At 38.6% G+C, this 27,098-nt stretch overlaps 1 protein-coding gene across 2 annotated transcripts; it reads left to right on the top strand.

Annotated features, from left to right (window-relative positions):
- LOC104908346 (valine--tRNA ligase, mitochondrial 1) lies at positions 1–26,239 on the top strand. Of its 2 annotated transcripts, XM_010697453.4 has the most exons (21): positions 2–249; positions 360–419; positions 1,084–1,146; positions 1,313–1,482; positions 1,565–1,637; positions 5,016–5,081; positions 5,182–5,265; positions 12,758–12,835; positions 12,939–13,022; positions 13,112–13,191; positions 15,212–15,269; positions 15,337–15,639; positions 15,729–15,899; positions 16,644–16,843; positions 17,491–17,893; positions 19,634–19,885; positions 19,982–20,482; positions 20,651–20,757; positions 22,838–22,937; positions 24,571–24,716; positions 25,598–26,239. In XM_010697453.4, the coding sequence occupies exons 1-21, from the start codon at positions 217–219 to the stop codon at positions 25,782–25,784; spliced, it is 3,219 nt and encodes a 1,072-aa protein (XP_010695755.1). In that variant the 5' UTR covers positions 2–216; the 3' UTR covers positions 25,785–26,239. The 2 variants fall into 2 exon arrangements, 1 of the variants encoding a protein (XP_010695755.1); XR_008969427.1 differs by lacking the exons at positions 24,571–24,716; positions 25,598–26,239 and having other exon boundaries at positions 1–249; positions 19,982–20,459.
- The last annotated feature ends 859 nt before the right edge of the window (positions 26,240–27,098 follow it).

Below are 27,098 nucleotides of genomic sequence, written 5' to 3'. Positions count from 1 at the left end.
TGCAACTGGAAATAAATAAAAGTATCAATAGACACGGAAAATGAAAAATAAATGAAAATGGAAAAAGATAAAATAAAAAATAAAAAAACATAGAAAAGAAGAAGTTTCTAACCCTAATCCTCGACATTCGAATCCGTTGAAATTGCACCATTACAAGGAAAATTCCATCTCTCCAGTCCAGTTTTCTCTCTAAAAAGTTCAATTTCGTATTGAAGTATGGATATTTCCGATGATTCTAAAAAATTGAAGGTCTGTTTTGGACTAGTTTTACTTAAGGTTTAAATGGTTGTGCTTTACCGTTAAATATTTGAGTAAGAATTCAATTTTTTCATTAGTATGCTAAAAAAAATGCTTGACAGAATTTGGAGGTCCCTCTATCGGCGGAAGAGCTTGAGAGGAAGAAGAAAAAGGAAGAAAAGGTTTGTCATACTTGCATTTTGCTTATGTGGCCGACTTTTTTTTTTTTTTTTTAAGTAATTATCTCGAATTTTCGATATTGTTTTTGTCTTTCCATTGCTTGACAGATGAATTATTGCATTGTGGTAGATATGTTTAAGTGTAGTTAAATTAGAATTGTATCATTAGTTCAATCCTAAGTTAATTTGGTTTTGCTACAGTAAGGAAATCGTTATTCGCCTCAATGGTTTGTAATGTATGAGTGGGTATTGGTCCGGGGTTTTGGGGTGTGTGTGTTTGATGGCACAATATGGCTTCCAAGAAACATTTTCAACAATTCTGCTTTAAGAAACTCAATTTTAAACAATCTCAATTGGATGTGCGGAGTTATTTGGATATACTGGTGCATCCAGTTTATGCCTGCAGATATGTATTATTTGATATTGGAGCAAACCTAAAATAAGTAAATATGGTATTTCAGATTGAGTATGTCCTCTCATAACCATCTATTCTATTCTTCATTCTTTTATGATTCTGGCATGAGAGTTTGTATATCTGCTGTGGATTCGCTCCAATATCTCTGTCCGCCTTTGTTTTCCCCCTTTTTTGGTCTTAAAAATTTGGTTTAATTATGATCCTTCATTGTGGCATAAATGGTAATTAGCAAGAAATTCTTCCATGTCCCAGGCGAAAGAAAAAGAATTGAAGAAACAGAAGGCAGCACTCAAAGCAGAAGCTGCAAAAGTTCAGGTATATACTTTTATATTACTTTGATCCACGAAGAATAGAAGCATCATTTTGGTGCAGATTTTGACATATATTGCCAACTTTTAGGAACTAGGTATAATTCCTTGCATGTTCCTGTTTTGAAAATCTATCTCACTATCTCATTTAATTTTGAATACAATTTTACTAGGCACAACAAGCAGCTAACACCTCTAAGAAGACTGAAAGGAAGAATCTGAAGAAGGACGCTAAGGATGAGGATCCAAAGGATTATTTAGATCCAGAGACGTCGCTTGGTGAGAAGAAGCAGCTTTCACGTTCAATGGCAAAGCAATATTCTCCTGCTGCAGTTGAGAAATCGTAAGCAACAATATCCCGAGGGTTCAGCAGAATATTCATTTGCTGCTTGTCCTCACTTCTTTTTCTGTGAATTTTGGTGCAGATGGTATGCTTGGTGGGAAAGTTCTGGGTTTTTTGTGGCAGAGTCTAATAGCTCAAAACCACCTTTTGTCATTGTGAGTGCTTATTTTAGTAGCTTACTGAACTGTTTACTAGTATCTTGTAGATTTGAAATGATGTTGATGATGCTGGTGCATATCACTATATAAGCATTTGTTTGTCTCTCTTTCATCCAAACAGGAAAGTCACAGCAAATATTGTAAAGTGGAACTGTTGTCATTTTATCTACTTGTTTGGTTCTGTGATAAATCGTTATAGTCGAAGCTGTGTATGTTTAGGTACCTCCCTGAGTCCCAACAAATGTTGTAAAGTGGAACTGATGTTATTTATCTACTTGTTTGGTTGCTTGCGGTACCTTCTGATAATTTGCTTCGAACATTTCTTTGAGTGAACCATTGAGGCTGCTCAAGATAATTATGTTCATTGTTCTTGAAGGGTTTTCACTTTAGGGCTCTTAAGCTTTGCAATTGTCAATGTCGTCTTTGTTTGATTTGGCAAAAAGTGAAGTGTTCTACTTAATTAATACATGATTGTTATTATTGCGCTTATACCCCTTGTAAACTCTCTGCAATATCTGTGATGTTCGAAATAGATGTTCCTTTGTTTTTTTTTAAAAATCACATCATATTTTGGCTAGTTGTTTGGTGCACGTAAAGAGTAACCTTTGTTTTCATTGTTGGTGAACATATTAGTCATTCAACCTCTTCTATATTCCTTCTTTTCTTTTACTAGTGTAGATACTTTATCATCCTTTTGAAAATAAAATTTTATAAATTTTTTGTTTGGGCAGGGGTTAACATAGTAATTTCTCAGTCGCACAACAGGTTATGCAGTGGGAGACGGCCTTATTATTGGAAGTAATGTGAAAAGTATAATTAGAGATAATGGTTAATTCTATAATGAGGAGAGACCAAAAAGAATACGTGATTCGAGATAGTGGGTAATATTATATAGTGGAGAGAAAGAAAAAGTAGGGTATGAGTAAGGGTGTTATTAGATGTCCAAATCAAAAGCATGCAATGGTGTTTGGGGCCCTTGACGTGGAAAGTATGCAAGCTAATTGTGGGACAGAGAGAGTAGCTCCCATAGATTTGGCTTGTCTCTTGGTTGGGCTAACCATGTGTTAGAGCCACTTTTGAACTCTTTTGAGCTAAGCTTAGGAAACATCGCAAGTCAAACTCATACAATAAAGTAGAGAAGAGAGGTTGCCTTAGAGCAAACCCAATGGTCGAACTCTTTTAGAAGTATTTATTACTTTCTCTTTCATCCACATCACTTATATCCAACTTACTTAAATACCTCTATTTTCTTACTCCCAATGGTTAGACCAATTTTTGGGGTCATCAAATTCTCTCTCCTACTATTTACCATACCCCACCATATTTTTTTCCGTCCTTTGATTATGAATAGTTATAATTTAATAATTTTTTAATTTGTATTATCACTAGTAATTTATGCTAATTGAATCTAATTTAAACCTTCTTCAAAATATATAAACATAGAAAGTAAAAGTATAAGAAAAGTATTTCATTTAATCAAACATTGATACATAGATATTTTTGAGAATTTGTGAGGCTAAATAATTGTTCAATGAAAAAAAAGTGTTTGGAAAATGTATGGAAATACCTTAGTATTGAGCTCTATATATATAGGGGAAAAAATATAGCCATTGTTTTTTTTAAAAGAAAAAACTTATTTAAAAATATATTACTGATATTCACAGAATAAACTTTTTAAAAACATGAATAATGCAATTGAAATACAGCAGTTAGATGGCTTATCATGCACCACTAGATAAACTCCACTTGTCAAGCATGTCTGCTTTTTTTTCACAAACTCCTATTAACCGGTTCATATGGATGAATGGTTTATGCTTCTCTCTTCCCTTTTCTTCTCTTTTAATAATATTTTCATCTTCTCTTTCGTCATAATCCTCGTGCAGGTTAACGGTTAGGAATGTTACTGAGGGAGGCCAAAAGGGGGCTTAAAACTTGGCCTCTTTTAAGGTAGAGGCATGAGAGAGAACCGAGCTGTAAGAAATGACTAAATATGGTGTAAATGCCCTCGATCTATTTCTCAAAATAACTTCAACATGGAGAGAGGATGGGAATGTAGGTGGTGGTCGGGGTTAGGTGGCACGGAGCAAAGGGAGGGTTGTGGCTTGCAGGTTGGTGTTAATTGAAGGGGGTAGGGGGGTGAATGAGAGAGAGAGAGAAAGGAAGTAATCAAGAGGGGTTGGGGGTAAATGAAAATTACAGTGTGTCAAACGTGGGTGATACTGGTACTATGCCCATTATACTTATCAAAAATAGAAATGTTGCAACTATTTTGAAAATTCCTAAAAGGAAATACATTACAATTATTGAGAAATGGAATAGGTCTTATTTTTCTAAAAGTATAAATCAATAACAAATTCATCGCCTTTGTTTTTAGCTATATTTGAAGTTCGGACACTCCTTTAATGGGTCCCCATGTCCTTGACTTCAGAACTTTTCATGCCCGACCCTTAAAGCCATGCTCTAGTACTACACCCATATCAGAGTCCGAGCATTATAGCTCATAGCCCAATGCGCAATGACTTAATATAACTTCACATGAAATAAGAAGTGTAGAGAGTTTTTTTGGCTACGGGGAAACAAGGACCAGGAAAAAAGTGAAGAAAGCTATTAAGAGGGCTTTCGTCCCCTGATTACTAGAACATGTGCTTCTTGGACACTTGCTCTATCAACCTTTTGACTGCAGAAATAGGGAAGGGATTGAGCTGCCTTCTTTATGTCGATCAAATTCCTGATGCCTTTTTTCACACTTTCTTAATCAGGCCTTTAACCACCGCTGTGCTATCTGATAAAATAACAGTAGCCCTGTTGTGAGTGAGGGTTTCCTTTGTGGCACTCAAGATGGCTTGGATCTGTGTGTGCAGTGTAGAGAGTTTAGTGAGCCATATGATTATAGTCCATTACCCCATTATGTATCTGTCTCCCACTATTCTATTTTGGGATCTCACTAGTTTATGTTCCTTTTACCTAATTTTGGAAAAGTTGCCCATTCCCTTGTGAAGTGGATCTCACTTTTTACTTTACATCACATCTATTGCATTGTTTTCCTCTCTTTGTTTATTGCCTTTAACCCATAGGTAATAGACTGACTAGATGTACAGTAATCAGAATTTGTAAATGTGTCTCCCAGCTCACATGCCTTTGCCTTTGTGGATGAATATGTGCAACCGAAGGCACCAAACTGGGGGGGGGGGGGAGAGGGGGTTGGTGAATCTGGTGACGCGATGCTGTACCTCATGGATGTCATGTGCTATGTTAGTGGTGCTCATGTGCAATCATCTCTCCTAGGCAGACATGTCATTGTAATTCATTGGGAAAATCTGGTGACACGGTGCTCTATCTCATGGATCTCATTTGATTTGTGTTTGTGCTTCGTAGGTCCTTCCACCACCAAATGTGACTGGGGCATTGCATATTGGTCATGCTCTTACTGGAGCAATTGAGGTTTGACTTTTATTTACTTTATCTCTGTGTAGTTTAACTATAGGATGTGAGGTTTTCCATGGGAGTGCTGTGGTAATTGGAGTAAACTAACTGCATACAGGACACAATGATTCGCTGGCGAAGAATGTCTGGATACAATACATTGTGGGTTCCTGGAATGGACCATGCTGGAATAGCAACACAGGTAAACTTCAGATGATGTCTTTGTGTTCTATCATTGCTTGATGACCCACCTGGAAAAGGTTGCGCAACGAGTTTTTTATAATCTATATGGTTCCTTTGTAAACGTGTCCGTCTGTTGTAGTTAGGGAATGTTGCCTGCTAGATTTTTTACAAAATTCTAAGTATAGAAGTCATTCTTGGAGTAAATGATTTTATATTCTACACTGTTATTGCTTGGAAGAAAGGATTGGACTTTAATTTACTTTTAAAACATTCTTATTATGTTCTGAAAAATGATTTATGTTATGCTAATTAGTATTGCAATTGCTACTTTACCCTACATCCAGTTGATACGGGATTATATGATGTGAGATATAAAGTGTATGTTCCTAGAAGTAATACTAATTCAAAAGGTTTTATGATTAATTTGGTTTTTTGTCTCGGGAGGAACTTCCTTGGTGTCATTAGATAGCAAATTCATAAAGACAAGGTAATAGACTATCAGTGGATATAATTTGACCTTGGTTTATACTTATTAGTGCATATAATTTGCTAAATGATGCTTAAGCTAAGGGTATTTGTGACGGCACTGCAAAGGTTTTCAAGCTGGCTATGCCAGTGATATGAGGCCGAATGAGCTGTACATCATCTGATTGCTGTCAAGTGGTTCTGAGACTGCTATCACAATCATAGTTGATCCGAGCTTTGTATCTCTCTCTCTGTTGCGATCTGGTGCTGCTGTGTTCCCCTCATCTTTTTATTTCTTGTGTCCAGCATGGCCTCCATCTCTATCACCAAAGAGACCAGCTGCCACATTCACCATTGGCCTTGCAAGCTGTTGTCCTTGTAACCATAGTGCTAAGGCACAAAATTTCCAGGGCTGATTTTAGCAAGATAGGTAGATTAAGTAACCAGCATAGTAAGTTGTATTGATTGATTGAGCACCAATGCTTACAACCTCTCACTTTGAAGAGGTGAGATCTCTCCTACAACCTTCCTCCTTAACTTCTCTATTCTTTTCATAATCTACTCTTACCTCATGGTATTTATACAAAAATATCTACAGCTTAAATAACTAACTCCGTCAGTGTGGATTACTCTTCTTAGTAAAAGGACTCTATTACCCTCCAGCTAGGATAACAGAATTCATTCCCCCAATTCCTGCATCTGCTGAGTCATTCTTTGAGGAGAATCTACTGATTTCTTCTTCCTTCTCTTATAAGTTAGTAGTGGTGGTGCGTGTTGGGCTTGGGCCTTAGCATTACCCCCTTGCCGAATGCCAACTTGTCCGCAGGAAACCTAAAGTTGAAGATGGTGGCATCTTCACACGTAGCATCAAAGGCAGGAAGATCTGTCCACTGGATCAAAACTTCAATGACTGCTCAAGGGTTGTGAGGAGCAGTCTTGACTCCTATCACAACCTGAGGTGAGACATCTAGGGTCATATCTTTGGAGAGTTGGCTGGAATGGTGGTGGAATGGTGGGAGAAACTGGATGTTCGCTAATGACTTATTCAGCTGTGAAATGTGGAACACAACGGGAATGCGAGCATGGGAAGGTAGATCCAGCCTATAGGCCACAATTCCCACCTTAGAGAGCACCTTGTAAGGGCCATAATATCTGTAAAAGATGCCTTGAATTCAAGCCAAGCTCGGAAACCCGCGGGCGCAGGCTCGATCCCTCGGGCGCGGGAATTCGTTGTTGAGGAGCAGCCCGATAACCCGCGGGCGCAGGGTGGATCCCGCGGGCGGACAGGATAATGGGGAGATTAGGCTGCGGGCGCGGGACGGACGAATTTAACATAACGTGTTTTACGCGTTTTTGTCCGTTTTGTATAAATAGGTTATTTTTACCTAAGTTTTACACTACGAAAAACACTCTGTTCTCTCTGTAATCTGTTCTACTCACATAATAAAATATTCTCCCTCTCTCTGCCGTGGATGTAGCCAAATTGGTGAACCACGTAAATCTGTTGTCTGTTTTTATTGTTTTTGCATTCATAATTTGTTCTTCCTCACATCCGTTATAACAATATCTTGGAGAGAGCTTATCATATGGGTTTTTCTCTTAAGGCTGAAGTTTAAGGTATACCAAGTCCCCATGTGTGAGTTGGCACATCTCTCCTATGCTTATCTTCTTGTTGTTGAATGCTTTGTTGGGCTTGGAGTAAGGCAAACTTTAAGTCATCCAAGATAGTGCAAACTTTAAGTCATCCAAGATAGCGCAAACTTTAAGTCATCCAAGATAGCGCAAACTTTAAGTCATCCAAGATAGCATCTCTGTCTATGAGCTGGTCCTCTAGTGAACTCACAGCAGTACTCCGAGCTTCAAATCTCAAGATGAGGGGTCTCTGCCATACACAACACGAATAGGAGTGCATTATGTAGATGAATGAGTAGATGTATTGTACCAATACTTAGCCTAAGGAAGCCATGATGCCCATCTTCTATAAGCTTCCACACATTTGTTGACCACTTCAGTCTGGCCTCAGTTTGTGGGTGTTAAGAAGTACTCCTGGACAACTTAGTGCCTTCAAGTATGAATATTTCTCTCCATAAAATGCTCATGAAGACTTTGTACATGTTTGAGACGATGGTATTAGGAAACCCATGTAATTTTACCACCTCCTTCACAAAGATGCTGGCCACTGTAGTAGCAGTATAGGGATGCTTTAAAGCAATAAAATAGCCATATTTAAACAACCTATGCTCCACTACTAGGATAGAGTTCATGCCCAAGGATTTGGGCAAACCTTCCACAAAGTCCATGGACAGGTCTTCCCTAATTTGTAGAGAGGCTCTAACAAGCCCCCAGGGAGGCAGGGATGCTAGCATGTGCTACTTGCACATGTTTTTCCACATCTTTCCTCATATTCTTCCGGTACCACCTATGAAGCTAGCCTCTGGTGTGTCGTGTAAACCCCTGAGTGTCCACTTGTGAGTTATGATACTCTTGCAACAAGGATGGAATGAGGGAAGCACCCCTAGGTAGGACTAATCTCCCCCGAACTTCGGAATGCCTTTGTCCACAGTGAGCCCAGGTAGAGTGTTGCTTCGTGCTGTGACATCCTCGATCAGCTTTTTGATCCATGGATCTTGCTGAATCTTAGGCTGGAACCACTGGGGCCATGTGAGGTAGCCATAGAGCTCATTTCTGCCTCAGAGAAAATTTCGTAGATTAGGCGTATGCAACCTTATTGCTGGGCTCAGGCTTGTAAACAATAGTGAAATCATAACCCAATAGCTTTCCCATCATTTTTGGTACCGAGGCCCAATTTCCCTGTCCTCCAAGAGGTATATAAGGCTCTGTTGATTTGAGTGTATAGTGAAATGTCTACCAAACAAATAATGTCTCCACTTATGTACAACAAGTACCACAACCATCAACTCCTTTTCATAAATGAAAGCCCTTGGGCCAAGGTCTTGGTAAAGTAAGCAATTGAGTGGCATGTCTAAATGAGCAGTGCCCCTAACCCAAAGCCACTAGCATCAGTCTCAATGAGGAAAGGTTGGTAAAATTTGGCATGGCTAAAATGGGAGTAGGGCTTTTTTGAGGTGTTAGGAAGGCTTTTGTGGCAGCTGGGGTCAAGACCAAAACTGTCCTTTTTGAGCGGGTTAATGGATGGGCTATGCTTGCATACCCAGCACAAATTTTCTACAATAACTAGTCAAACCTAAAGACCCCCTCAACTCCCTTAGGTTTGTAGGTACCGGCCAATCCAAAACTGCTTGGACCACAGTCCACAGCTACACCCTTAGCAGAGATGACATGGCCCAGGTAAGCTAAAGAAATTTGATCAAATTCACATTTCTTCTTGATAGCATCAAGATGATGAGCTACTAAGAGGCCCAACACGTGCCTCATGTGCTCCACATGTAAATCCTTGTTTGCACGGTAAATCAGAATGTCATCGAAAAATACTAACACAAATTTCCTTAAAAAAGGTCTGAACACCTCATTTATAAATCATAAGGGCTTGAAAAGTGGCTTGTGCATTAGTCAACCCAAAGGGCATGACTAAAAATTCATACTGTCCCTCATGTGTTCTAAAGGTAGTTTTGGGAATATCTTCTGGCGTCCTAATCTGATGGTAGCTCGATTTTAAGTCAAGCTTAGAAAAGATAGTAACCCCATTTAATTCATCAAGGAGTTCATCTATGATTGGGATCGGGTACTTATCATAACTTTTTAAGAGCCCTATAATCTACACAAAACCTCCATGAACCATCTTTCTTTTTCACCAAAAGAACCGGGCTAGAATAGGCACTTTGTGAAGGTTGAATGATCCCAGCAATATCATGTCTTTAATCAGGCCCTCTATCTCATCTTTTTGGGTTTGGGGGTATTTGTATGTGCTCACACTAATTAGATAAGTGCCCTGCCTAGGAGTAATAACATGTTCATGATTTCTAGGGGGGGGGGGGGTAAACCTTAGGGGCATGTGGAATACCTGTTCATTATCAGTGAGGGCAACAACACCTTACCTTGCTCCTCCTATTGCAGCTGGTTGAATTCAACCATAAACTCTTGCTTCTGTTGCAGCTGGTTGAACTCAACCATATACCCTTGCTTCTCTTTCTTCATGTCCTTAGCATGGCCTTAAGATAGACTTTTGATGTGCATAAGGCTGGGTTTCCCCTTAAAGTTATTGTCCTGCCATCTTGCCGGAAGGTGAGAGTTTGAATCTTCCAAATTGTCATCATGGTACCCAATTTCTCCAACCATTGGATACCAAGAATAAGATCTGAATTTCCCCAGAAAATCCTCCTTGATCAACACACCTTGTAGCACAATCTCCACTCCCTTACATTCCCTCCTTAGTAGCTCCAGTTCCTAAGGACACCCAAAGGATTTAAAACTGTGGGTGGGTATGGATAATCTTCTTATGGTATCTAGGGAGATGAAATTATATGTGGCTCCTGGATCCACCATGATAACCACTCCCTGGCCTTGTATGGTACCCTTAAGATTAAGGGTTTTGGGGTTGGAAATTCCCATTATAGAATTAAGGGACATTTGCGGGGTAGGTGGGTCTGCGGGGGTTGGGGTTGTGGTTGTGGTAATCTCGTGGGTTGCCCTCCAAATAAGCAAACTCCTCTTCTGAGTTTCCTCCCTCCCCTTCTTCCTCATGTGTGAGTAGCACATTGAGCTCCTTTCTCTTGCATCTATGGCCAACTGACCATTAATTATAACACCTAAAGCAAAGTCCCTTCTCCCTCTTATGTTGTAATTCTTTCTCACTTAACCTCCTTATTTCTCCTATGGGTAGTGGGTTCGGGGTTTTGGATTGGTAGGGGCTGTCTCTGGAGTAAGTGTTGGAGGCTATGGAAGGTGAGATGTGAGAGGTTTGAGATGGGGTAGAGTTATGTTATGAGGAGGCTGGGGTGGTCTTTGACCCTGAATTTTGGCCATAAGAGTTTGTGAATCCAAATGAACGAGAGTAAGAAGGGAAACCCTTACTTGTATTCTTATGCTTTTGTTCAATTTTTAAAGCTAACTTCATGGTGTGGTCCAGAGTCCTCGGCCTAATTATTCTGAGTTCGGTTTTTATGTGGTACTTGAGCCCCACAATAATAAATTGACTCTTAGCTACTTCTTCCGGGATACCCACTAGAGGGGCAATGAGCTCAATAAAACCGCGCCAGTAATCCTCCACTCCTCATGGAGGGACCCATTAGTGCTTGGCCGGAATTTTCGCAATAGAAGCCCCTTTATCTTATCCCATCTTCGGATCGACCTCTTTTTGTGTTCCCAGTGGTACCAAAGTAGTGGATCTCCATCTAATGACACCATCGCCGCTTCCACTTAGCTCGTCCTGTGTCAGCCCATAAAAACTCAAAACTCAAAGAACCCTTCTGGATGATCCACCCATCGGGATTTGGCCCCCTAAAAATGGGGAGGTCCAACTTCTTGGCCTTCCATCGACCACCACCACGATAACCACCACCAAAACCCACTCCTTCCTCGTCTTCACTTCCATTCATTCTCTCCGGGTTCTCTCCTTGTTGGAACCTGTCTTCCCCATTACGTCGGATTCTACCAATTATTTTGTTATGAGAGATTCCATCACACCCAGAATCTCCGTTTGGAATCCCTCTTGCCTCCGCTGCTGATGTGCGATCATGACCTCATGATAAGCGTGAGCTCTTGTGATTCTTTCTTCCAGGTGATCCGACAGAGTAAGGAATTTCGTTCCGAGCTTTTCAACCGCCTTGTTTAAGCTCTCTCCTATTTGAGTGGTCAGAGTTTATTAGAACACCACCATGGCTCTACTGACATCTGATCCCACCTCTTGCAACATGGAGTCACACAACTAAGCCAGGCCCTTGTTCCAAGCTCTCAATGCGTTGGGTATTTCCAGCCACCATTTCTTCCCGTCACCAGACTAGAACTGCCGTGATACCAAAATGCTGAGGCACAAAATATCTTGGACTAATTTTAGCAAGATAGGTAGACAAGTAACCAGGATAGTAAGTTGTATTGATTGATTGAGCACCAATGCTTACAAATTCTCACTTTCGGGAGGTGAAATCTCTCCTACAAGACTCCTCCTTAACTTCTCTATTCTTTGCGTATTCTACTCTCTCTCACCTCATGGGTATTTATACAAAAATATCTACAGTTCAATAACTAACTCGATTAGTGTGGATTACTCTTCTTAGTAAAAGGACTCTATTACCCTCTAGCTAGGATAACAGATTTCATCCCCCCAATTCCTGCATCTGCTGAGTCATTCTTTCTGTTGAGGAGAATCTACTGCTTTCTTCTTCCTTCTCTTATAAGTCAGTAGGGTGGTGCATGTCGGCCTTAGCACATAGCAATCTAACAGAAAATATCATGTACTTTTTTTTTTCTTTTTGGTTCCATAGTTGGGTTTTTTGTATGGCTGACTAATTAGTTTTTGCTTTTTGTCTCGACTGTTGCAAGTTGCGGCACTGCAAGCGTGAAGGAAGTAGGGTGATTTAGGAAGTTTAAAAGGAAAGTGTAGCTAAAAGATATGCATGGGTTGATTTATGAGGGTTTAAACTGAAGCACACTTAATTAATCTTAAAATATTAGGTATTTTTTAAATTAATATCTAAGATCCTCTAACTTTGAACCGTATCTTCTTGCTGCTAATCTTTTTACTTGGTGGTTTTCTCTTTGAGGAAGTTGAAAACATTGCTTTGATTTTGGCTCCAGCAAACTGAACATTTGAAGTTGGAAAGGGTGTGGAATGGACCTTTGCCTGATCGACTCATCACCTTTTTTGATTATCTAGCTCTTGGCTCTAATCATCTACCTCTTTTTATTCTCTCTTTTGACCTTTTCTTCTGTTTCATGTGCACTGCAAAGTTTCATTCTAACTGGGATCAGCTGATCTCGAGTCACCATGTTTTATTCAATGAACTATTCGAATAGTGTAATTTTAACACAATGGGGGCACCTTTTTTATGATTCATACATCTGCCATTGTATGCTCTTCGTTTTTGCTGATGAAGCACGACTTATTTTGATGATGTTTACTTTGACAGGTGGTTGTGGAAAAAAAAATTATGCGTGAAAGAAGACAGACCAGGCATGATCTTGGCCGAGAAAAGTTTGTCTCAGAAGTATGGCTTCCTCCATTTTTTTTTTACCTAAGCTGTTTTTTACTTTTTTTTATATATGAATTATGGTGATTATTTAACTTCATGTAATCTTTTGTAATGGAAGGTTTGGAATTGGAAAAATGAGTATGGTGGCAAAATCTTGAAGCAGCAACGTAGCCTTGGTGCATCCATGGATTGGTCCAGAGAGGTATGGGTGTTTTTGTTTTTTGATTTATCTTTGTGTAGGGCAATTAATATGTTGCCTGTTCATGTTTTTTTTTCTTTCCCTGTCTGCAGTGTTTCACAATGGATGAGAAAAGATCAATGGCAGTAACTGAAGCATTTGTAAGGCTGTACAATGAGGGTCTTATATATAGGTACGCGTTACAGGATGGTTCATTGCTGGCTCCCCCTTTTGGCTTATAAGTGTGGTGTTCTAGATATAAGTAGCACTGCAATTATTTCCCGCTGCATGCTGATAGTGGGAAAATGTATTTAGTTTGGCATTTGAAACAAACTTATAAGTTGATGACTGTCTGGTGATTAAAGGTTTGTTCAAGCTATGTTACTCTGACACTCTCTTCTACCTCGAGTGTCGCTTGTCGACACGACACACGACACGACGCGCGACACGCATGGAAATGGGTGTCGATACGCGTATCGAAAGCGTCCTCTTTCGGACACCCATTTAGCAAAAGTGAGAAAGAAACGAAGGGAGAAAAGGGGGAACAATTACCTAATTCATTGCAGTTCCATTCAAAATTTGAAATTTAGGGTTTATATGTAAACCCTAGATCTGCTAATTGATGTATGAAATCTCTTGATGCTATGTTGGGGTTTTTGCTCAGGAGATTGAGCCGCACCCAATGATGTGATTTCCTCGATTAGACACAGGCACACAGCCATGGATTACCTTCAGTTTCTTCTCCGGCAAAGGTGGAGAGATGAAAACTCTTCGCAGCTTTGTCGAATACTACGTACACTACTATGTTTAATGATGTCAAATTATTTGGTACAGCTGTACAACTGTCGAATAAAATTATTTAATAATGTTTCAAAGGTGTGGTGTTAATGTGTTGTGGTGTACAGCTAAGAAGAGTCATGTGACTGCTGGGAAGAATTCCAAGAGTTGTACTTTTTGTATAACCTAACTTTTTTGATTTCTTCTAAAATATAATACTGAATATAATATAATACTTAACTTTTTGTACAGCTAATAGTACAATTTTAAATTTTATCATTTTTTTAGTGAGTTATTATTATTTTTTAATCAAAATAAAGTGTTGGAAAGTTTTTTCCGACACTTTCAATGATAGACGTGTCTAGAAAATTGGTCAAGACACCCTCTTGACCGTGTCGGAGTATCGGCTAAAATTTTGGAGTAGGGTGTCCGATCCTTTGATCCCTACTTGGATACGACACCCGTATCCGTGTCGGAGTAACATAGGTTCAAGGCATATGTGGTTGATTTGTAGAGTTTGTCATTCTAATTAAGATGGATGCCAATTTCCCTAGGTGGTAGAACGGTAGGAGTCTCTTGATACATTCAATCATCTAGGGTTTGATACTAACATATCCTGGCAAATGTATGTGGAGATGGGTTGTGTCTTCATCCTTTTTCATCGAATTGTGATGTAATAAGAGGTTAGGATGGCCCAAGCTACCTCAAACAGGGTTCAGTACGTGCAGTTCTGATTTAGTTTTTATGTATCTACAAGCATTGAACACTAATATTTTCATCATTCTGGTTTAGTTACTTATTACATTAACCAGTCTCTTTTCTTCTGATATATCTGGTATCTGATATTCTGAACCTTTTGTACAATAACCTACAGAGAGAAAGCTTTTCTCCTCATATCTTTGATTTTGTAACTGAATTACATCATTGCGCATAGTTGCTCTTTGATACCAACAAAAAAAAAGAAAGCATCATATTCATATGGCAACATTTGGGAAATGTTGTTCTCCTTAGGTCAACCGTACAGTAGTTACCACAAATTTTGCAGTAAATCATGCATACTGATCAATATTATGTTGGTTGACACGTGACCGCAATCTTCGACTTCATTGGCAAGTGATAGCAACTTCGTTTGTTCTGGATAGACATGCTAGATTTTTATTCTATTCCAGCTGTCCATTTGAAGATCCTGATTAGATTATATATCTTAATCATCTATTGCTTCTCTCCCAAATATTTCCAAACACGTATACATGTTTCAGAAATCCAAATAGATCCTTACCTAATTTAACGATTCAAATCAAATCAAAGCAATTCAGCTTAAAATGTACTGCTTAGGGTATTTCATCGTTTTTCCATTTGGACTATGTGCCGGAATGAAAATTTCAAGCTTCTTTGTTTTTATTTTGTATTTTATTTTTTTTTTGATTTGTTTGCAGGGATCTCCGATTGGTAAATTGGGATTGTGTGCTGAGAACCGCAATATCTGAGATTGAGGTCTGTTGTCTTATTTAATGATGTTAGTAACTGTGCTGATAGTTTCTGAGAGATGTGGTATTTGTAGGTAGACTATGTTGATCTGAAAGGACGGGAGTTTAGAAAAGTTCCTGGGTATGAAGATCCAGTCGAATTTGGTGTGTTGACATCATTTGCATATCCATTAGAGGACAACCTTGGTGAGATTGTTGTTGCTACTACTAGGGTGGAAACAATGTTAGGCGATACAGCAATTGCTGTACATCCAGATGATGCCAGGTACAAGCATTTGCATGGCAAAGTGGCCATCCATCCTTTTAATGGAAGAAAAATCCCAATTATTTGTGATTCAATACTTGTTGATCCAGCTTTTGGGACTGGTGCTGTCAAGGTAAGAAGGGTTTTGGATCTTATGCCTGCTACCTTATCGTGTCCTGTAATTTCTGTGAACTTGATACGCATTACTTCACGCTCTTTCAGATCACGCCTGCCCATGATCCTAATGATTTTGATGTTGGGAAGCGTCACAAGCTAGATTTCATCAACATCTTCACTGATGATGGAAAAATAAGCAGCAATGGTGGCCCAGAGTTTGTTGGGATGCCAAGATTCAAAGCTCGCATAGCAGTAACTAGAGCATTGGAAGAGAAGGTAGTGATATTACAACCTCTTGCCTGCTTACTGTTGCTCCTCTGATTGTGTATGTTTGTGTAAATTGTCTCATCAAGATTCCTGGTTAGCATTTAGCAGTGTCAGCAAGCTTGTATCAGAGTTGGGTCTGATGTCCTAGGTTGTTATGCTTCTCAATGTTTTTCTCTTCATTTATCTGGTAATTGAGTCTTTCTGCTGTGTAGTATATAGGACAGAAACACAATTGAGTTAATTGTCCTGTGGGTTGCATTGATATATTGATGAACTATGTTGCTTGAAAAGTGAAAAGTGCAAGATATGACATTTGCCATTTCTGAAATATTTTTGATATGTCAAGAGATCCATTAGGCATTAAGTAATTCATTCAGAAACTTTCTAGTAATGTTTTCCTCTTAAGCACAACTTTCAAGGAGAACAAAAGGCCCCCTGATATATGTCGGAAATGGAAATGATGCTCAAGGACATTTCTCTATCCTGCCTGAAAGGGAAACATTTCCCAAGCAACCCTGTTAATTGTAAATCTCCCTCAGCAGCAAAGTATCCCACTTCTTTGAGACGTTGCTTCCATTTGAAGACCTTGCATAGTTGCATCTGAATGTTAATTGGTAATTGGTGAGCAGAAAAAGTGAAATATAGGTTTTTCTGACATCACCTGATGTCTTCTTGCATGTATTGTAATGCTATTTCTTTTTTTTTTGTTTTCATATCTAATAATCGCTTATATGAGATTTCGGTGTATGTCAGGGATTATATAGAGGTGCTAAGGACAATGAGATGCGTCTTGGTATATGCTCGAGAAGTAACGATGTTGTTGAACCATTGATAAAGCCTCAGTGGTACGTTAACTGCACCACTATGGCCAAGGATGCTCTTGATGCTGTTATGGATGAGGAGAATAGAAAGATTGAAATTATTCCAAAAGAATATGAGGCTGATTGGAAAAGGTATGACTAATCTTCCTCCTATTCGAGATCTTGGATTTCCTTGCATCAAGATTAGAGATGGTTACAGGCCCGTTTCTATTGGAAGATGGGAGTACTATCATCATGATGTCAATCTAGTAACCACAATGGCTGCTCTTTTTTTTTTTTTTTTTGTGGATTCTTTGGCGCAACATTGATTTGATCTTCTATTTGATCGACAATGACATAGTAACCATTCTTTCTGTCAGAGTTGATGGCTTATAAGCTTTATAGATTATCTCCTGTTAATATATCTGTCCTGCTGAAATTCTGCAGAGCTTATTTCCTGTCAAACTTTTTTAGTGATAATTAGATATGTATCACTAAATTTACCGCAAAAGAAACATAAAGGGGAAGCATTGCCATATCTGTTGCTTGCTTAAAACACTCTGGAACAGTCAATAAAGGGGAAATGGAGGGAAGATAATATTCTCTTTTATTTCTCCTGAATTGAGTGTCCTGGTGAAGCCTATTTGTGATGATGATGATGATAGCATCTTAAGTATCATCATCATTGTTGTTGCTGCTACTCCCTAAGATACAGCTATTCTATTCTTTATATATCATCATTGTATTTACGACCTTCTCTCGTGTCCTTGTTAAATAACACACGTAGTCCTTCTTTACAGATGGCTTGGAAATATCCGAGATTGGTGCATCTCAAGGCAGCTTTGGTGGGGGCACCGTATACCTGCTTGGTATGTGACTTTGGAGGATGATCAGCTGAAGGAATTGGGTGCTTATAATGACCATTGGGTAGTCGGTAGGAACGAGGATGAGGCACAAGCCGAGGCTTGCAGAAGATTTGCGGGGAAGAAGTATCATATTTCTCAAGATCCTGATGTCCTTGATACCTGGTTTTCTTCTGGTCTTTTCCCATTGTCTGTTTTGGGCTGGCCCAATGAGACAGATGATTTCAAGAACTTCTATCCAACTTCAGTTCTTGAAACTGGACACGACATCCTTTTCTTCTGGGTTGCACGGATGGTAATGCTAGCGATGAAACTTGGGGGTGACGTGCCTTTTAGAAAGGTAAGCCTTGTTACTCCAGTTGTACATATTGGACTATGGTGCTATATGTTTCTAGCTGGCATGTTGACTAGCAAATGATATTTTCTTTTTGTGTTCTATATTAGATTTTATGAAGTAGTATTTGCTTCTGGTCTTGTCATTTTCTACCTGAGGGGGAAGACATGTTCTTCACGTGTATTGATTTATAAATTGCCAAAGAAAGCTACTCCATCTATCCTTTTTTTTTAAAAGAGAAATTTCATTAATTGAAGGCCAAACGGCATCTACAATAGGTATTAAAGTAAAACAAGATACAATTAAACAAGACTAAATCAAATTCGTCTTCGAAGAAACTACAATGAACCAGATCGAACAATACAGCACAACCCTCTTGTATTTGCTGAATCAAGCAGCTATTGATGAGGAAGTCTATCATTCTGATATAGTTTCGGAAGAACATTCTTGATCGAGTCAGGTTGACCGCATCCGAGATTCCAATACCTTCATGTTGAGTCTCGAACTTCAACCAATGAGAATAATTTTGCATACCTAAAAACAAAAGAACCATACTCACAACTCCCATAGGGGAGAAGGAGATTTCCAAAACAGAAACTAAAAACCCCATAACAGGGTTTGAGAAAATCTCATAAAGAGAGACTAATTTATTGAACAAAACAAGAAAATGAATTAAAAACTAGAAATAAAAGGGGAAAAGGGGCTTACCATGGATGAAAACATCCATGGCTGCCCCTAATTGATGAAGAAGGGGTAGGGGAGGCTAGGGTTTGAGAAAGAGAAAACGAGAGGGAAGGCTAGGGTTTTTTTTTTCTATAATGATTTACTGCATCTATCCTTGGCACGGAATCAATTAAAGACTATTGCAACTCCCAAGTTATATGTTCTAGACTTTTTTGCTGCATTTCATGGTTTATATATAATGGCACGATTCTTAATTCTCGAAGAAAAAAAGGAAACAATAGAATTTTGGGGAGGGGTATAAAAAGGAATATTCTTTCGTTGAGGATAATGGAGTTTCTATAGGACTTTTTAAATCTAAATTCTAAACTGAAGGAGCTTCTGGTTGTTGTTTAAGCTGCTGCATTTCGGGCAATATTATGTTAATTATCTTCTCCAAATGAAATCATGGATATGGCGGTAGGTATGCATGTGCTATGAATTAACATAGCTTGGACAGATTGTAGTGCTACAATGGAGAAACTAAGGGAAGAACATGAACTTCGATTGATTAATAACAGAAAATATAGGAAAATGTAAGGATATTCAAGCTTTCGAGAGGCTTGATTCTCTCCCAAAATGAACTCTTGAAAGCTCACCCAATTTCTCATCTATTTTCAACATAATTTTTTCTCTAATTATCCTTATACATAAGAGTAATTTCCTTAGCACAACTACCTAGCTTATTCCCCAAGCTAACTAATGAAGAAAATATCTAAATTACCCTTCCCCCTAATATGGATTCATTGCAGCATGTCACTAGGAAACTGGGTTCATTTGATGAGAATCTATGCATTCTAAGGAAGACCATTTGTCTTTGTTAAGATGTTAATGTAGTAACAGAGCTTGTGTTTCAGTGTGCTGCTTCGTCAAGATAGATTATCTATACTTGTGCTTTCGTACTGTGGTGAAAACGTTTTGTACTGACCAACTTGAGATTGGCTGGTTGCTGATTTGCTCAGCATTGACTTGATTTTTGATTTACAGTTTTAGCTTTATCAAGATTTCGATGTGAACCCTTTGCAGGTCTACCTTCATCCTATGATCCGTGATGCACATGGGCGTAAAATGTCAAAATCATTGGGGAACGTTGTGGATCCTCTCGAGGTGATAAACGGGATATCTCTGGAAGATCTTCACAAGAGGCTGGAGGAAGGAAATTTGGATCACAGTGAGCTTTCCAGAGCTAAAGATGTACAAAGGAAAGACTTCCCTAATGGCATTCCAGAGTGTGGTGCTGATGCTCTCCGGTTTGCTCTTGTATCTTATACTGCTCAGGTTGTGTGAAATGCCACTTGCTATGTAAGGTATTGAAATGTTTGTTTGAAAGAGAATGACTTGATTACTAATATTATATTTTTTTTTTCACTTCAGTCCGATAAAATAAACTTAGATATTCAACGCGTCGTTGGGTATCGTCAATGGTGCAATAAGCTGTGGAATGCTATTAGGTTCGCTATGAGCAAACTGGGTGATGATTACACTCCTCCCACAAGTATAGAGCCTCATGTCATGCCATTCAGTTGCCAGTGGATACTCGCTGTCCTGAACAAGGCTGTTGGTAAAACTGTCTCATCACTTGAGGCGTATCAGTTTTCTGATGCTGCTACTGCAGTGTACTCCTGGTGGCAATTCCAACTCTGTGACGTTTTTATTGAAGTCATCAAACCATATTTTTACAGCAATGAGGATTTATTTGAATCTCAGAGAGCTTTTGCTCGGGATGCACTTTGGGTATGCCTTGATAGTGGGCTTCGACTACTACATCCTTTTATGCCATTTGTAACCGAAGAGTTGTGGCAGAGGCTTCCACAACCGAGAGATTCTATAAAGAAAGAATCGATTGTAATAAGTGAGTATCCTTCTGTTGTACAGGTAAGGTCTAATGTATTGCATGCCTCTTCGTTTAGTCTTAATCAGGCGAATCTTTCCTTGCCTGTGATAATTTTCTTGTGCCTTTCCTGTTTGCATTATTATATTGTTATTGAATTTCTGTGGCTTGTTCTACGATGAGCTACTTCCTTATGCAACTTAATCTTGCAGTCTTGGACCAATGAATGTGTGGAGCGTGAAATGAAGCTGATTGAGTCTGCTGTAAAATCTCTTAGGTCTCTTAAGTCATTATTGCCTGCCAAAGAAAGACTTGAAAGGTAGGCCATGACCTTTGTGCTCCTTTTTTTCCCCTCTTTTCTCTTGTTTTGTTAAATTGTGCTCATATAAGATGTCTATCTCTCTTTTGTGGGAACTAATAAAAGCTTTTAGGAAATCTGTGTTTAAGGGTGTCTTATATTTTGAAAACTTGTTCTAAAAATTATAAAATCCCCTTGTAGTTTTGGAGCTGCACCACAATCCTCCATTCTAGACTCTCGTGTAATTGTTCAACAATTTACTGGCATGTATGATTAGATTTGTCTTATTATTTCTCTATTTTGGGTCGTGAAAACCCTAAAGACTATTCTTTCTTCCATTCTTCCCTTCATTTATCTTCTATCTGTTTTGCAACAGAACAAAAATATTTGAGAAAAGCTGCTCGTTCGATCAAGTAGTGGGGTGGTTTGTGGCACTCTGCGATAGTTTCTACTTACTTCTTTTTTTCCCTTGTTTTGCTTCTTCTTCCTTTTGTATTGCAACATCCTTGTGCTTGTAACTGGTGGGTCAGTCTTGTCCTATGTATGCCAAGGGAATAATTATGGAATTGCCATTTTTGCCGCTGCGGGACTGACATGTATGTGATGTGTTTGCTTAAATATTAAACAGACCAACACTGTTCGTCTGTTCCATTCGTTTCATAAGAGACCGCAACATTGTGGTTGGAGGTTTTATAATCAGACTGAGCGCATCTAAAATACCAAGATCTGTTGATGGGTCTTATGCCGTGATGCCTAGATCTCATACTGGATAATTTGTGAGGGTGGGAGAGATCTGGGATTCTGGGTTCAACATTATACTTTGTGATCTCCATGGTTAATGAAGGGTTGAGGGTGAAGCAATGATAGGAGAGAGAATTCGTATGGGAAGGGTTGGAGAGAGAATGGACAGAAAGTTGAGTAGATGGACTCTGGCTGAACTGCTGGTGTTCGTCAAGCCCCACTATGTGTGGGGATCTCACTGCTGATCTTACTTGTAGATCTGCAGAGAATGTGGCAGGGTTGGGAATTTGTCGAGGATGGGGTAGCCAGAAAGCAAGGATGCTTGCTACCACTGCACAATCAATATTTTTCTTTTTTACAAGGGTAAAGATGTTAGTGTAAAAGATGTTAACAGATCATGGCTGTTAAATGCTTTTTTTATTGGGGGAGGAGAAGCGTTTTTAAAGAGGGAAAAAAAGGCGCACAGAAGTGCACTGAGGCGCACCAATGGCACAGAAACACATTTAGACACAATGCTGGAAACAACATGGCACAGGTGGCATAGGGGGTTAATTTCATAACATATGTAAGGAGGAGCAAAAAAGGTATTGGGACTCAACAGGACAAAGGAGTGAATGAACAGCTGTTACTGGGGAGACTCTGATTATTCTCCTGCAGCTAGAATTCTTCTAGAAGCTGCAGTAGGGTTATGAATGAAATGATGTAAGGAAGTAGTATAAATAGAAGAAGAGAAATAAGTTTATGCTTAGAAAAATTTTGAGTTATTTTCATTTCTGTTCTGGAGATTCGAATCTGATTTCTTGCACACCATTTTTTATTTTTTTAACAAACCATGCCTTACCTCAATGAGGCATGCGCCTCAAGTCCTTGCTTAGTGCTCTAGGACCCTTATCGCATTAGTGTGTCTTTAGCCATTCTAAACACTGCCACTGACCCCCCACTTGGTATCCTTTCTCCATGTATCACCAAAACTCTCCGCCCCCCTCCCCCCCCTTCCCCCAAGTAGCACAAAACTGTTTTAGGTTAAGTTTCCTTTTTCATCAAAATTTTGGAAAATTAACACCTTTATGGGAAATTTTTCTTTGAAAGGCCAGCATCCTTCAGAGTGGCAAAATGTTCTTTTCTTTCTGAAATCTCTATTGAATCATTTATTCTCTTTGTTCACATTTTTTTTATTATTAAAGTGTACAATTTTAAATTTTTAAGCAAATTAACTTGATTCATTGCTTTACTGTATTTTATGGTTTGTTTACGAAATACTGTACTTTATACACAAACTGTAATTCGTCTGCCATCTTTTTTCCCTTTATCTTGTTCTGGTTAGTAGTTGATGGTAGTGTAAGTTTTTTTCATTCTTCAGGAGACAAGCTTTTGCACTTTGCCGGACTGAAGAAGTGAGAGACATTGTTCAGAGTCATGAGTTGGAGATCTTAACTCTTGCTGGTTTATCATCTTTGAAGGTGTGTTTACTTCAAATATTTTTGCGATGCTTTTTAATTACATCTTGGCACATGTTCTCTATATGTGCTAGATGATATATCATATGCTTTTGTGCTTCCTGATAATTTCAATTGCTTTTGTTTTCAGTTTTGTGTTTATATTGTTTAATCTGGTAAGCATATGGGAGTGCAGATTTTTGTCAGTTTGTTGAAATTATATCTGTCACATTAAGACATGCAGTCACTTAGAAGGATTGTCTCCCATGAAATCAGGGTTCATTGTTGGAGATGATAAGAGGTTATTAAATCTTTGAATAGAGAAGCAGCTGTAATGAATCAGCCTAAGGGGAGAGGCACCATTGGTATTATGTATTTACTTAGTTAGAAGTAGCTTGTGGAAGATGGAAATAAGTTAAGAGGAGAGTAGGAAAAGGAGGAGATTTGCTATAAATAGAGGAGAGTAGAGAGAAAGAAGAATGAGAAATTTGGTTAGTAATTTAGCTTTTAGATGTTTAGTTTTGGGAGTGTCCATCCATTTTAAGGCCTGATAGTGTATTCTCTGTAGTGGATGATTTTATTGCATCATTAACATGATGATTTATCTATTCCCTCAATTTCTCTTCATATTTAATCTTCAATCACATCTATTTTCCAGATTATCCATCTAAATCAATTTATCTATTCCCCCAATTTCTCTTCTTATTTAATCTTCAATCACATCTATTTTCCAGATTATCCATCTAAATCAAAATCCTCTTCTCTTAGCTTCCATCTACAGATCAATCTATTACATTACAGCTATACCCTGATCAAAGGCTACTGAACTGGCCTTGCAGCCTGCCTTATTTTTTTGCATCTAGGCCAGTTCTTACCTTTTCAGCTCAAGAATCTTTTTAACTTTTGACAAGGTAAAAACTATTAGGTTACTAGTAGGATGGGTGCTACATGCCAAGGTTTTTGTACTCTAAAACTTGGAAATGTATAGAAGTCCACAATGTATCATCAATGCATAATAGTTGGGGATGATGTAGATGGTAGTTGTACTCAAGACCTAGGATTGAATCTTGTGGAGGTGGTAGTTGTACTCAAGACCTAGGAAACATCTTGATTCTTGTGGAGGTGGTAGTTTTACCCATGACCTAGGATTGAATCTTGTAATTTTATTTTCTGAGAAATGGACTGTGCAGCTAGCCTCATCTTCTTGACTGGTGAGTCCAGTCTGGTTTTGAGGGATTGGATTTGGGTTCTTTAGATATCATGTCATTGCATATGAGTTTGTTCTGAGGCTGAAATAGTGAAATCGTTCGAGATGTTCTTAATATTTCCAGACTAAGGCTGGACTTGATCTATGTATATTTTCATGTCCACTTCGTGCTGATGCTAGTCCTGGCAATCGAATGGACTGCTTATATTTCTAGAATCATGCATCTTCATGTTGGATTTTGTGTTGTACTTAGTGACTGTTGTTTCTATTCAACAAAGTGTAAGACTTGTCAGATGTTTAACTCATTATATACTTGAGCACAATGACGATCATGATTCCGTACATTTGCAATATAACTGAGCACAATTATATTTGCATTCTTCTGTATCTTCTTTCATATGCCTAATCTTGCTTCTGGTGACATCTTATTTACCTTTAAACTACTCACAGATTCTGAATGAGAATGATGCTGCTCCTGCTGGATGTTCAGTAGATGTTGTAGATGAAAGGCTCTCTGTTTATCTCAAGCTCAAAGGATCAATCAATGCAGAAGCAGAGCGTGAGAAGCTGAAGAAGAAGATTGAGGATGCAAAGAGGTGTGTGCTCTGGTTAACACTCTAATATCTTTTTCCCTTTCTGGCTATTAACTTTTCCCGTCTTTTCCTTTCTAGTACTGTTCCCAATTTCTTCATGAATAGTCTAGGAGATGTAAAGCCAAAAAAAGAAAATTTGAAAAATGAAAGGGGTAAACAGAAACTGAAAAAAACGAAGCCAGGACTGGTTAGGTATATCCATGTTGCATGTTGTGTTGAGCCATTTGGTGATTAAAGTGCAATAGCATCTCCAAAGTACTCCATGCGTCCCTTTAAGATTGCTCCATTAGAGTATTTACTTTCTTAGGTTTTGGGTGGAGTTGAGGAAAGAGAAAATTGGTGGGACTCAAGTGATGTATGTGAGAGTAAAGTGGTAGTCCCTCATTGCCATCTATGATATGTTGCAAACTCAAAGGAACAACCCAAAAAGGAAATCGGGGCAATCTTAACTGGACAGAGGGAATACAACAGTAGAGATTGTTATACTCTCCTTCCCATAATAGTTTACCCACTTATCACTTATCATGGCACATTTTTTGGAGATAAGTTGGTGTTTGATTATCAAATACTACTATTGAGCTATTCTTCTATTGCGAGTGAGTGAGTGTGTGTGTGTTGGGGGGGGGGGGGGAGTTATTGGGGGAAGAGAGGAAGTTAGATTATAATGGGTCCTTGTCATTGTACTAGGGTGTAAAGTAAATTGGGACATATGAAAAAGGTGTGCAAAGTGCAAACTACTATGGAACAGAGGGAGTATTTGATATTACAGTGAGAATTCCTTTCTTTATCCCCAAACTTTTCTTTTCTGGTTATAATTTAGTAATTGGGATTCCTGTATGTGAATGATGAATATCTTTATCTTCTGTGGTTTAAAACCTATATAGGCAGCAAGCGACTCTGGAAAAGATGATGGAGGCTTCTGGATACATAGAGAAGGTTCCGCCTAAAATTCAGGAGGAAAATGTGGCAAAGTGGCAGAAACTCTTGCAAGAGGTCTCCTCACTTGAACGAGCTTTCCAGCACCTTGAACTAGATATTGCTGCCCAAGGAGCCGCCGAGAGGCCTGAATAAGTCTTGGGTTCTGAATCATGAAACCAAACAAGAGAATTACAGAGCTGATTCTTTTTCCCGCATTCTTTAAATCATACTTGAGATCAACTTGTGAAACCCTTTATTGAGAGGAATCAGGAGGAACTGTTGGTGCATTTGATACTCTGTATCACAACCATGTACTTTCTATGTGATGGTAACCTCCAAATTTTGGTATTTAGGAAGCAGAAACACCCCCAGTCTGCCCTTTGAAGTGGCTGTAAGCACATTGTTAATTGGATTACGTGACTTGTTTTTATAGTATGAATTTGTGTGGTTGTCATGTAGATTAGTTGGAAAAATGTTTTGGGGGTGGAATACAAGGATCACTGTTCTTAGTTACTCTCTGATACCAAAAAGTAGTATGAATTATGACGAAACGAATATGAATTCAACGTTGTAATTATTTGTTACCAGAATTTAATTTTCTTTTTAAAGTGGTTTGGGTTAGGGTATTTGAACTTTTGAAGGGAAACTGAGGGATCTATTATTTTTATTTTTTTTATGATTCAAAAACGAAAAAGGCAAAATTAATGTGTTTATTTTCTTCTCTTTTTAAAAAAGCCAAATCCTTTTGTTAATCTTAGTGTTGCTTCTGGGAAAGCATTGAGGTTGTTGAGTTTTGGGAGTTGAAAATATTTTATTAATTAAAATTGTAAATAGTTTTAAACTATTTTTGTGTTCTAGGATTGTCCTATTCTTAATGGAAACTCTACCAAATTTTCTAGAGGATTTATCAGAATTGGAGTTCGAGAATCAAGGCTTGTTGAAATAGTTAATCAAATTGAATAGAGTTAGATTTGAGTTCTACACTTTTCGATGTAATTCAGTGAGTGTGATGGTAATAATCTGGGTTATTTCAACTAGAGTATCTTTCGTTGTGCTTAATCCTCTATAAGCTGGTTGGGAAAAATTTCATATTGTAATAATTATGCTGTTACTGCTACTATTGCTTCTCTTGCTTCTGCTACTGCTTCTGTTGCTCCTCTTCTCGGTCATGCTGCTGCTTCTGCTACTATTGCTCCTACTGCTATTGCTACTAGTCCTGCTGCTTCTCCTGATTCTGCGACAAATACTACTACCACTACTACTATGACTGTTACCACCACCACCATCCCCACCACCATCACAACTCCCACCACTACAACTATTGTTGTTGTTGCTCTTACTTCTGCTCCTATAGGAGCTCTACCACCACAACCACTACTATTACATTGTTGACCCTAAATTTTGAGGATGACTTAACCACAAAAGGCATACTTGTGTGATGTTGCTAGGCTATTCATTGAAGAACAA

The sequence above is a fragment of the Beta vulgaris genome, chromosome 5, assembly GCF_026745355.1.
Source record: "Beta vulgaris subsp. vulgaris cultivar EL10 chromosome 5, EL10.2, whole genome shotgun sequence".
Classification (NCBI taxonomy): Eukaryota; Viridiplantae; Streptophyta; class Magnoliopsida; order Caryophyllales; family Amaranthaceae; genus Beta; species Beta vulgaris.
The sequence above is the reverse complement of the archived record's forward strand: the minus strand, read 5'-3'. Positions and strand labels throughout refer to the sequence as shown.

Bases quoted from the DNA above. Each gene is read 5' to 3' on its own strand.
- LOC104908346 (XM_010697453.4), top strand. From the start codon at position 217: ATGGATATTTCCGATGATTCTAAAAAATTGAAG. The intron at 13,192-15,211 runs GTACGCGTTACA...ATTTGTTTGCAG, and splicing joins AATGAGGGTCTTATATATAG to GGATCTCCGATTGGTAAATT. The intron at 24,717-25,597 runs GTGTGTGCTCTG...AAACCTATATAG, and splicing joins AAGATTGAGGATGCAAAGAG to GCAGCAAGCGACTCTGGAAA.